Source organism: Rhodamnia argentea, chromosome 2 (assembly GCF_020921035.1).
Source record: "Rhodamnia argentea isolate NSW1041297 chromosome 2, ASM2092103v1, whole genome shotgun sequence".
Classification (NCBI taxonomy): domain Eukaryota; kingdom Viridiplantae; phylum Streptophyta; class Magnoliopsida; order Myrtales; family Myrtaceae; genus Rhodamnia; species Rhodamnia argentea.
This window is the reverse complement of record NC_063151.1, coordinates 28,232,078-28,244,438: the sequence shown is the minus strand read 5'-3', so window position 1 is coordinate 28,244,438 and position 12,361 is coordinate 28,232,078. Positions and strand designations below refer to the sequence as shown.

At 42.3% G+C, this 12,361-nt stretch overlaps 2 protein-coding genes across 3 annotated transcripts; one reads left to right on the top strand and one right to left on the bottom strand.

Moving 5' to 3' along the window:
- Nucleotides 1-182: 182 nt before the first annotated feature.
- LOC115754769 (receptor-like protein kinase THESEUS 1) lies at nt 183-3,696 on the bottom strand. Of its 2 annotated transcripts, none has more exons than XM_030693925.2 (2): nt 3,339-3,696; nt 183-3,245 (listed from the first exon to the last, which is right to left on the bottom strand). In XM_030693925.2, exon 2 carries the CDS (start codon nt 3,020-3,022, stop codon nt 494-496), a length of 2,529 nt encoding a protein of 842 aa, XP_030549785.1. In that variant the 5' UTR covers nt 3,023-3,245; nt 3,339-3,696; the 3' UTR covers nt 183-493. The 2 variants fall into 2 exon arrangements, with proteins under 2 accessions (XP_030549785.1, XP_030549784.1); XM_030693924.2 differs by having other exon boundaries at nt 183-3,242.
- Nucleotides 3,697-10,998: 7,302 nt separating this feature from the next.
- Nucleotides 10,999-12,123, top strand: LOC115754762 (putative F-box protein At5g55150). The gene has a single exon (XM_030693915.2). The coding sequence runs from the start codon at nt 10,999-11,001 to the stop codon at nt 12,121-12,123; it is 1,125 nt and encodes a 374-aa protein (XP_030549775.1).
- The last annotated feature ends 238 nt before the right edge of the window (nt 12,124-12,361 follow it).

The following is a 12,361-nucleotide window of genomic DNA, read 5'->3' as shown; positions in this document are numbered from 1 at the left end:
TTAGAACATTCGACTTTGCATCAAAAGAGGGTGCCCATCATCACCAGTCTCCTTGAACTAACGAAATGGGTCTAAAGCTGTAGTTGTTTCGGGAAGAGGACTAAGCACAAGTTTCCAGATTTATCCCACAAGTGTTGTAAAGAAACCAAAAGACATCAAGAAGATTCATACAAAAGAACGTCTGGAAGAGGAATCATTGTAGACTGTCTTATTCCTTATACTCGTTCTGTAAGTGAAAGTGTATAAATCCAACGAAAGCATTACCCTCTTATCGCTAACAAGAACATGGGCATCTAATACCCCGACAAATTGAGAATCACAAGAACAATCGAATCTTGACGGTGCACTTATAAAACATTCCATAATTCAATCAGCACCTAACGCTAGTCTACACAAACTCCATGAGATAACCAGCTAAAGACCAGGAGAAAAATGACGAGGAAGAAGAAACGAAAATGGAAAACATCCATCCTTTGATTCAGGAGGTTTCTTCTCATCTTCCACGAGGATTTACCAGCTGAGAGAACACAGCACTTGTGGCAGCATCCTCAGCATCATCATCAGTTCCGCCATCTATCATGCTCGTGCTGTTATCAAAGGGCTCCAGTGGGGTCAGCTGAATGCCCGGAATATGGTTCGTGCTGTTATCTTCCGGTTCCATCAGAGCCGAGGATGTTTCCTCAAGCTGAATTGCATATTCGAGATTCCACAGCACATCCCCCATTGGCGGCCTATCAACTCCATGTTCAGCCAGGCATTTCTCAGCCGTCTCTCCAAACTTCTTCAGAGACGCTGGGTTAACCTTCCCCACAAGATTCGGGTCCATGATTTGATCCAACATACCCTTCTTTTGCCAGCTCATCGCCCACTCTGCAATATTCACTTGCTCCCTTGGAAGTACAGGGTTCAAAGCAGGTCTAGTGCAGAGAACTTCCATTAAAACAACTCCAAAGGAATACACATCAGATTTCTCAGTTAGCTGCTGCCTTCTGAAGTACTCAGGGTCTAGGTAACCAAAACTGCCCTTAACAGCAGTGCTAACATGTGTCTGATCCAGAGAGGGGCCCGTCTTCGAGAGGCCGAAGTCAGCAACTTTAGCAACAAAATTCTCATCCAACAGAATGTTTGTTGTCTTGACATCTCTGTGAATAACGCTTTGAGCTGCACCTGTGTGGAGATAATGCAGTCCCCTTGCAGCCCCAATACAGATCTCTAGGCGCTGCTTCCATGGAAGAGGAGGTAGATCTGTTCCATACAGATGGCTCCTGAGTGGCCCATTTGCCATATATTCATACACGAGAATCATTTCTGAGCGCTCATCGCAATAGCCAATAAGAGAGACAAGATGGCGGTGGCGGAGCTTAGATAGCATTTCGATCTCAGTTCGAAATTCAGCAAGCCCTTGCTCGGATCTAGGGTTACCTCTCTTGACAGCCACTCTAGTTCCATCCTCAAGCGTTCCCTTATACACCCTGCCAAAGCCACCAACACCAAGAAGCAGGCTCTCGTCAAACTTGTTGGTCGCATCTAGGATTTCTTGAAATGTGAAGAACCTTCCTAGGTTGGAGGAAGCCAAAGAAATGCAGCTAGCAGTTCCACTTTTTTGAGAGGTCGTGGACATCTTGGTCATGGTCTGGGAATTTCCATGTAAGGGCAGTGGTAACCATGGATGTGGCTGGTGAGCTGTTTTTGACCTCCGAGCTGCCAAGCAACAATAACAGAAGACAACAAATGCCACAGCGACCAGACCTCCAACAATACAGCCAATGATAATTGCTATCCTGCTCTTCTTCGAAGAGGACTCTGGAAGAAGGCTCCGAACAGGAGAGAACCCATCTAAGCTTTTTGCTCCATTGCTGATTTTCATGATCTCCAGCCCATTCATTATGGCATTAGTGACATCAGCCATAGTGTCTGGACCTACGCTAACAGTAAACGTACTCGATCCGTCGGAAGAGTTGGATATGAAGTCCTTGTAGTATGGCACCATCAAGCCACCGGTTAAGGTTGAAAGATCGAGGCTTCCCAGAGCAATGTCGGAATTTATGTAGAGGTTGAACACGAGAGAATTTAGGGCCTTGCTGACTATGTCACAAAAATGCACCCGCACGAAATACTTGTAGTCAGGATCAACACGGAAGACCCAAGTTATGTTGAAGTTCACGTTAGGAACATTTGCATCTCCCATGGTTTCAGCCGTTGCGTATACCAAATTAGGCGCTATCTCATTCGTGACTGCGCCAATATACTTAATTGATGAAGGGTTGACAGAGACATTTGCGGCAGAGCTGTTGACATGGAGATATTTCACATCATTCTCCCAAGTTCTTCCAAGGGTATCATTTTGAGCAGTGAGCAGCGGACCCGCCATATTCAGGCGGTACACAGTTTCAAGTGCAAGTTCAGAGAGGCCGCTGAAAGGGGCAGATGGATTTACAGCAAGAGCTACATCGGGCAGCACTATATCTGGAATTGAGACGACTTCAATCGCATTTACGAAAGAGACCGAGTTGTTAGAGGGGATGAAAGTGAGACTCAACACATCTGAAGTCACGTTGATTGCGTACTCTTTCCACATGTAGGAACCATTGTAGTCCTTGAAAGTGAAGTTGTTGAGGAGTACAAAATCATCGGTGACTACGGTTATAGGGGAAGCTGTCAGGTCATGGCCGGAATTTGGATGAGGGAAAAAGTAGAGGCGGACCCAATGGCGCCCCTGTTGCTCAATATTGAATTTGTAAGAGGCTATGCTGGAGAAAACACGAGCATACTGGTAGATAGGAGACGGAATGCTGGAGTTGGAGCTGGCAACAATGGAATTCCCCGTTCTTAACACGAGGGAAGACTGCACTGAATCGGGGACAAAAGTTCGACCCTCGACTGTAATGTTTTGCGGAGAACCGCAAGATATCAAGTAATTATCGGTGGGCACAAATGCCGCTTGACATATCAGACATAAAATCTCAAACAGAACAACTACAAGAGGCAGGGTGACCGACTTGTCCAGCTTCATCTTCACCATGACTATTAATGGCAACCCGAATCCCACAACTTTCAGGAAAAACGACTTCCCAACTCCTCCCTCACTCGAATCACAAATCAGCGATCACTAAAGAGGTTGAGTTCCAGTTCAACAAGATCTGGAAATCCCCCAACTTATAAAGCAGAATGATCAAGCTCTTGAAAGCTCCAAAATCTCGAAAATCCCTATCCTTGCTTACCCAAGTGCTCAAGCGACCAAGCTGCTAGAGAAATGCAACTCCCTAAGCTATATTTCGAAGATGAGCATAGACACGTTAATCGAACAAAAAGATCAGAGTCATCCTCAGGGCTCTTACCTTTTGGACAGAGCAAGAATGCTCTGAGAGTCAGAGTCGAGTCGAGCCGAGTCCGAGTCGCCCAGTGAAAGAAGAAGGTCCGAGTCAAGAGCCCAGAGAGGCTAAACCCAGAAGAGTTCAGTCCACATTACACGGCAGGAACGCCATGGCACCCCGAGAAGAGGAAGAGGAAGCCATTAAAGCCGAAGCTTTTTCTAGAGCAAAGCGGCGGCCACAACCTTTTTCCAGGCTGTTGATTAGGCTGTCATCTACTCCCGGGGAGTGAAAAAAAGGAAACGAGGACCCCACGACCATGTCGAAGAGAACAGGAGTTGTAATAAAAGACTAGAAACTCTCTCAATCATATGATCTTTCGCATCACATCCATGAATCCCCAGCTGTTTGCGTGAAGATCTTTTTGCTTTTTTTTCCTTCAATTTCTATTTGGATGGGATGCCCCAGGATCTCTGTAAAAAGGGTCGGGAGAAATTTTTATATTGACAGAAAATGACATCTGCGCTTTTCCTCGGATCTTGTTAATACGTGACTGACACGGCTAAATGGAAGAGAAATTCATTAAGCCTTAAATCCCACTAGTTTTTCTCGGATATGACTTAAAACGGCGTTCTTCGCTGGTTGCGGGACTTGCGGTGCTGGGACTCGCTAGACTTCGAGTGGGGCCCTGTCATACGCGGCTTGGAGAAGTGGGAGGAGACACGTTTAACGGCGTTGTGACCGGGGGCCGGGGGGGTTGGGGGAAGGTTCCGGTGCGGGCGTGTCCACGGTTTACGGCGTTACTCGAGGGCGAGAGGTCGGTCGGGTTTCTTTCGCGGCGCTTTTTGCGAGCACCGGGTCCCACGTGTGGGTCCTGAGATATGATTTTACCATTTGGTCCCTTTTGGTTTTTGTCCAGTTGCACCTTGAACCTCCGCTCGCTCGGTGTAAAAAGGAAACTTCGGGGTTGGGGTCGGAGCGCGGGAAATCTGTCTCGCAGTGCGCTGTCGCGGACCGAACCGGACGAAATTTTTCTTGAGAAAGAAATTTGCCTAGCCCGGATTTTGACAGGGCAATTTGGGAGACATGCGGTCGCAATGGCTAGGCAGAGGCGAGAGAGATGGTCGGGAAGGGGGAAAAGATATGAGTAGGATTTTGAGGGGCGATTGATATGTGAGAAGAATAAGATGCAAATCAGAAAATGAACAAAGATTGCGATCCGATGTACAAAGGCGGGCAAGCCGGATGCGCGACCGATCTCCCTTTGTCAATTGCGCGAAGTAAACCGACCGGGTGGTGTAAAAGCTGTTTGGAAAGGAAGACAAAAATCTCGTGAACGACAATCACCACCGTCCAAAACACTTGCATACCATATCCATCATTGTCCGCCTCAGACGGAGTTCATAGTTACGGAATCTGGAAACGGAAGACCGTTAAGGAATGGGGCGCGTCGAGCTGTCAAATCGAGTTGTAATAACCGCCGCATTGCTGCACATGGCCACTCGTACCCAAGTCTCCATCACCTTCCCTCTCCTTTTTTCTTTTTTTTTTGAAATTTCCTACTCGTTACATCAAGTTCAACTCCCCTTCCTTTTATTTATTTTTTTTGTCCTTTTCTCTTTTGTCTTCTCCTTCTCCGCTAAAAATTCAAACCGTACAAAATTCGGGTTGGACACGTAATATTGGTTACGTGGGTCTCCGTCGGTCAACGCTCATTGCAACCCGTCAATCACGTCGTTTGACCTAATTTTCGGTAACCGTGGGGACTTTGGAAAGGTCCAGAGAGCCCATCCTCCCCTACCCTTCTCAGCCTAATTTCCATCGCTAACGGAGAGGAACCGTTTTTACGAGTAAAGCCCATCACCACGTCCGCCCTCGAGCCTAATTCTAAGGTGATCCCATCAAATTTCAAACTTGGGGAGACGGCGACTAGTGACCCTTGAAATTGGTTCTCGAGCCCGAGAGATCAGCGTGCCGATACACGTGCTACAGAGGATCGGACATCCCCGTTGCGCCCGATTGCCATGACCCATCCCCACAAAGACAAGCTCTTCTTCGCCTTCGTGTGAAATCCCCCGTGTTCGATACCGCGGCGGAGCGCCGATGGGTGCTTGTCCCACCAAAATCGGTCACGTCCCCCCCGATGGGGAATCTATGTGCAATATCCGCAGGCAAATGTGAGAGGGAAAGTCGACCAATCGCCCGCCATCGGAGCAACTTCTCCTCAATGTCTTCTTGTATATCACGGACGATAAGATAGCAAGCACCACATGTTGTCATGTTGATGTGCTTGGTTTGTGGTGAACAATATCAGAAGAAACCCAGAGCACTGGCTGGCCTAACTGATTTGTAGTTCTTACTTTTTATTTACAGCGAGAATAGATGTCAACCGGACTTAGAAAACTTGAGCAAAGCATGTTCGTGTTTTCTTAATATGTGCATCTGCATATCGGCAATTCTTCGTAAATTCTACTTTTTATCGTTTGGAAGTCGATAGTTCGTGGATATTTCATGTGGCCATTTTTGCTTATGGATAAACATAACTTAGTTCGGTGGAAACAGAAACGTTTATTCAAATATGAGTCATTGATAAGATTTAATTGTTGACTTGTAATTTCTAAACTTTTATTGAGTGGTTCAATTTAATCCCGAAAAATTGATGAGGAGACATTTATGTTGAAATATGTTAGAATATTCAAATATCAAATCACGTCTTCATTTAACAGCTTAAACTTTTAGAATTGTTGTGAATATGATCTCACAAAATCTCTCGCAGATCATAGCAGGGAGATCCCGAGTTCAAATCTTTCGGGTCTCTATTTGTATTTTTTTTAAAATAAATTCATTCAATCAAAAGTTGGGAAAAGTTCACCAAAATCCTCAAACTATGTCAATTATGACATATTTATCCTGAACTTTTTTTTGTGATATTAAAAATCCAAACTGTGCTCATTAATTCGTGAAGTTCCAATGACTCTTTGGAGCCTTCACAGTAGGGTTTCTTTCCACAAGCGCCGCCAACCTCCCTCCTCTCTACGCAGGACTTTCCTAAGGGGGAGAGAGGGATCTCTCTCTCTCTCTCTCTCTCTCTCTCTACTGCCTCTCATTCTCCCATTTCCATATCTCTATGTCCTCATCTTCTTTCAATTTTCTTTGTTAATTTCGCGGACTATCCTGTCAACTTTTTCCACGTCGAGAACTTTGTCCGGTGAGCCCGAAAGTTAGAAGCGCGAGTATCTCGAAAGAATTTGCTATTTCGGATCTGCTCACTTCGGCTTCGGTGCTTGCTCCATATAGTCAAGCGCGACTTCTCTACTACTTCGTTAGTTGGCTTATGTGAAAGTTATTTTTTTATCAATTGGTATCTGTTTTGTAAGTTCTCTCCCGATCTCGAATTAAATTTAAATCTGGATGCTCTTTCTATTATGATCTAGAAATAGATCCGGAATTCACAATGCGTTATCTGTTCTTTTTCAACCTGTTAGGGTTGTTGTTGTCTCTATACGGTAATAGTGCTGTGAACGTAGGCGCACCGCCTTTTGGCAAATCCATGGTTATTGGAGAGGGAAATCTTGGCTTGTGCTCATCAATGATGTTGATACGAGGTTCAAGGATTAGCTGCCGACTATGGAATGAGTGAGTCTCTCAAAGTTGTACCACATTGATTTATCTTTTAGATTTATTTGCTTTGTTTGATCTACAATCTTTCTTTAAAAAAAAAAAAGTTAATTGTTTCACATTTACCATAAACTTTTGTTAGTGATCTACCCTAGAAACTAATCAAAGTTGATGCTCTAACATCGGTTGTGGATTAGGTTGTGTCGAAAAACAATATTCACTATACTTAGGTAATCATAATGTGTTGCTAGAGACCGCTTATGACTTATGGGCCAAAAAGGGTTTTGAGCACACTGCTAATGTTTAGTGAACCTACGAGGTCGCACACAATAGCGAACTGAATTTATATTTTCTCTACACCTTGATCTACTTAAGAAGTAGATTTTGATTTATTCTCCTATTCTAAATATTCACACGATTGTGCATGTTATGAGATAACGATGAAACGCACGATTAGAGATAGACAGTTTGGCGGGCCCGTATCGCTCGGCCCCACTTCTTTTATTACGCGTAAATATTGAGGCTATATATAGACGTAAAAAAAAACCTAGAGACGTCGATGAGAATAAAAAAACACATAGAGTCGTTCTCTATTTTTAGATCTTTGAGAGAGTCTCGAAGATCAAAAGCCAATCAAGGAAGAGGATCTCCACAATCCGTAAGCTAGCACTTGGATCATTGGAGACTTCGGTTTGTGTGTGTGGATACCGGTAGAGGCGCAACACTTGGGGTGCTAATCTAGACACATCCGATCGTCAATTTAACTTCGATCTTCGAAAAGTACGTCTTGAACTTCTATGGACTTCAATATACGCATAGATCATGTCTAAGGTTTCGGTTTAGATTTATATTCTGCTGCGTTTTTTACAATCCCAAAACCCCAACAACTTTTGCCATAACTTATACCTATATGACATATTTACCCTCAAGGCTTCATAAGATTATTTTTCAGCAAAAACAATGTCGTTTGTATTCCGATTAAGTCACATGGGAGTCATGTCTGCACCATTTGCTATCTAGAATCAATTGAGGCAAACTCTTATTGGTGCTCGTTGATGAAAACTTGACGGAGGCTAAATGTGTCACTCATGTATAAGTTTATGATTTTTAATTTCATAGCGAGTATAGTTTGGTGTTTTAGGCGATTTTTGTCCTTACAAGTTTAAGGATAGTAAAAAGCGAATAGATAATATTTCTCCTCTCACCTTGGTATTTTGGTCTTTTCAATTTTGGTGTTTTCTCTGGGAAGCAAAGTGTACATTTAAAAGGGGATTAACATAACAAAAAAATTCAAAACTAGTACGATGATGTCATATTTATCCCAAACTAATTTTTATTTCATACAAAAACTCTAAATTGATACATCCACGGCACATTTATCCCAAACTAGTACACTATATGTACCAAACAAAATCCTAGATTTATCACAATTTAGGATAAGCGTGGCACTTGTATACCAAATTTAGGGTAAATATGGTACAGATGTACCTGTTTCAAATTTTTTATGACACAAAAAATTAGTTTAGGATAAACATGGGCACGAGTATATCAATCTGGGATTTTTTTATGGTATTAAACCTTAAAAAAAAAAAAAAGAACGTAGGGGTGGAAATTTCTCTCTAAGCAACAAGAAATGGGGATGATTTCTTTAACTTTCCTCAATCTATAGTCAATTCCTCATACTTTGTCTCGCACTCATTGTTAATCTTTGGCATACATGCAAAAAATTTAGTTCTTTTTTTTTTTGGTAAGTAGGAAAATACATTGATTGCCCAAAAACCAGAAAAAAAAAATGGGAGAGCCATGTCCCAACACAAGCCCAACAATTGATGAAAGAGTTAGTTACTTCATCTTTACCGATTAATAACGATAAAGATAAAGTATTGAAAAGACGGAATTGCCCATCCATCCTTACAACTTTCGTTCAACGTCCTGTTTCGAGTTTTGGTGGTGGAAATAGTGTCTTTCTTAAGGGTGACAATATTCGTAATTTTTTTTTTTGTCGAAACGCTATTTGTGCTTTATATATGACTAAATCCATCTGATTTTCGCTGAAAAGATAAAATTACCCTCGATCATTCAATTGAATATAACGCGGTGGCCTCCTCCTCCCTTTTTTTTTTAACTTATTTTTGTTTCTATTTAAGATCTCATTCGTCGTAATTAAGCATCAAACATTGTTGTTTTTCTTTATCGTGGGTATCACGCATCTATTAAAGGCGTTATGTTTTCTTTTTTTCTTTTTCATATTTTATGTTCATGGGAAAAAAAAATTTGCCAAAAGGAATATGTCAAGTATGTCCTTTTTTCCGTGCTTTTGGGGAGATATTTTTAAACAGAAAATGTAAGGCATTATAGGAGTATTTAGGACTACAATAAAAATTTCGGCCCGACAAAGTTATGCATAATGAGCCATTTTGATATTTTTTTTCATAAACACTTCATAGATGATACTTATTTATGTCAATCTAAAATGATGTGATTGCACTGGCATTTTTTAATATTTCGACTAATTTCATTTTTTTAAAAGTTTACGTTCGAGATTGTAATTGCGATTTTTGAAAAATCCCCAAAGAGGGTTTCTTATTTTTTTTATCCTATCATGCCATTATATGTATATGTATATAGAAGACGACCAATAGCAAAATGCTCGATGGTGATATACACAACAAAAGTGAAAGTTTATAACAAGTGTTTAATATGTCTAGGTTAAATTTTTTCTAGATTCTACTTGACAATTGATTGATAAATTTGCTTGATAACGTAGAAAAGAATCGGGCTTCTTGATAATTTCTTTTTTTTTTTTTAAACTATTTTCTCCACAATTTCTACGGAAGTAACATTAAAAAACAAGACATAGTTCCCACAATTAACAATAATAAAACATGGGAAATTATTAATTTGGCAACTACATCCTGTATAGAAATAGAAAAACCACAAAAAGAGAGAACGTTAAATAAAGAAAAAATAACACAAATGGTCCTTAAATTTTAGCCCAATGTGTAATGCGATCTTTAAACTTTTAATTTGACCAATCTACTCCATGAACTTTAGCTCAATATACAATATGGTCTCCGAGCTTCTAAAGCATTTTCGACTCAGTCCCCGAACTATAAAAAAATGTCCAACGTTGTCCCCGAACTTGAATTAATGAAATCACTTCATTGAACATCTTTCTAAAGTTCATGGACTAAGTTGAACAAGTTCCAAAAGTTCAGGATCCATATTGATCAAATTAAAAAATTCGGGGACCACATTACATATTGGGCTAATTTCATGGATCGCATTAGTCAAATTAAAAGTTCATGTATCACATTACACATTGGATCAAAGTTCAAGAACCATTTATGTCATTATCCATTAAATAAATTTAGGGCCAACCACTTTAAATTGTAATCAATAAATCGAGGACAATTTTATCTTTTTGGTGAAAAATCGGGTAGATTTAGTCACATAAAGGGCAAACATAGTGGTGCCTTTTAGGGAACAGGGACTCTTAAGATAATTGTGAAAGTGCAAATGGTTCCTAAAAGTAAAACTCCGGTGCATCCTCAGTATCATCAAGGGAAGAGGTATGTAAGTGATCCTTGGTGTACACACGTATAATGTAAGGTAAGAGCCTAGAGATGTCCCTCAATCCGCGGCGGTTACGAAAAATAGTGCGAATACTTCGGTCACAACATGCGACCGGTTGAATAACACCACATTAAAATCAATTCACGTTAACTAAAATAGCAAATTCTTATTTCAAAATCGAATACGATCATTTTATATGCCCAGTTACTATGATAATTTCATATTGTTCAAAATGCTAGACGTGTAAATCTGTCTTAACCATTCTATCTAGGATTTCTTTTCTCGATACTTGCTCTTCAAGCTGTCCCCACGAGATATTTATTTGGTGCACCTGGATAATGTCTATCCTAGCCAAGCTGGTAATTTGATTCAGATATTATTTCGTGATATAGTTTCCTAATTGTACATTGTCTACCAACTATATATATACACGCGCTGCTTGTGATCCCATCGTCATCAATCAGACAGATCAGAGAAATCCTGCTTCTATTCCATGGCGGGATACCGACCAGAAAACAAAGAAAGTACCACGCTGGTCGATCGTTCAGGTCTCCCGTCACATGCGCTCGAGTTCATTGCATATAGATTACCCACGGAAGACCTTATCGATTTCAGCCAAACATGTTCTTACTGGCGCAATGTCGTTGTCCAGCTTCGAGGAAGTTTCGAACTAAGGATCAGCGTCCCGTGGCTGCTGATCATGGACCAGACACGTCCCGATTTATGCGGCTTCTTCAGCCCGCGGCGGCGGAGCTTCTACGAGTTCCCCTTGCCGCAAGTGCGGGGCAGGAGGTGCTTGTCTTCGCGGGGTTGGATTATGACGATCGGAAGCGATAGGGACGTCCAGATGTTCAATCCTCTGCCTCGCGGACGCGCCCGCACTGAAGGTTCAGCGTCGAAGCCACAGGGCCTCCCCATCACCGACCGTCAAATCGGTAAGTTCGTGCTTTCGACGTGCCCCTCTTCATCCGCGCAGCCCGAGATCATGGTTCTCTGCGATTCCGACCGGCGGTTGGGGTTATGGAACTACCGAGACAATGCGTGGACCATGGTCAGTCCCGACAGGATATACATGGACCTAATATACCACGAATGCAGATTTCTAGCCGTGGACGCGATCGGAACGATTAGGGCGTTCGAAGCGAAGCAAGATGGACCGAATCCTGCCACAGATGGCCGAGTCGTGGCACGGAGGCCACGCGGATTGATCGATTTCAAGCGCTTCAAAAAGCATTATCTCGTGGAGTGGTCAGGATCGCTCTTGGTGGTCACCCAAGAATGGCAAGATGAGTTCGAGACCTCCGGTTTTCAAGCCTTCTTGCTCGACTTGGAAGCGAGCACTTGGACCAAGGTCGACAGCTTGGGCAATACATCTCTGTTCTTGGGTCTCAACTCGTCTTTCTCCATGGAGGTTACCGATCAACACGGCGGCATCGAGCCCAACTGTATTTACTTCACGGACGATCGCACGTACAAGCTTACCAAAGGTGAAGACATGGGCATCTATCACATGGCCGACGGCCGAATCGAACCGCTCTTCGGCGACGGCACGCCGGTTTGTCCCAATTCCACACCTTTGTGGATAGAGCCCCAGTGCGGAGTGAGCGAGGACTACTGACTTCCTCGGCCCCAAAGTGAAGATTGGGACGGAATATTAAAAAATCTCGTTTCTTCGAAATTCTTTGAAATCTTGTTTCACTTTTAATTCGAGAATTATGCACTTTGTGCTAGTATATAGACTATGGAGTTGCTATGAATTATAAAGATAGGCACACGCACAGATTTTGTTATTGTAGTGAAACAGTATAGGAAACGAGCAATAGATTATAACGAATCGTTCTTTATTTTCTCCAAAA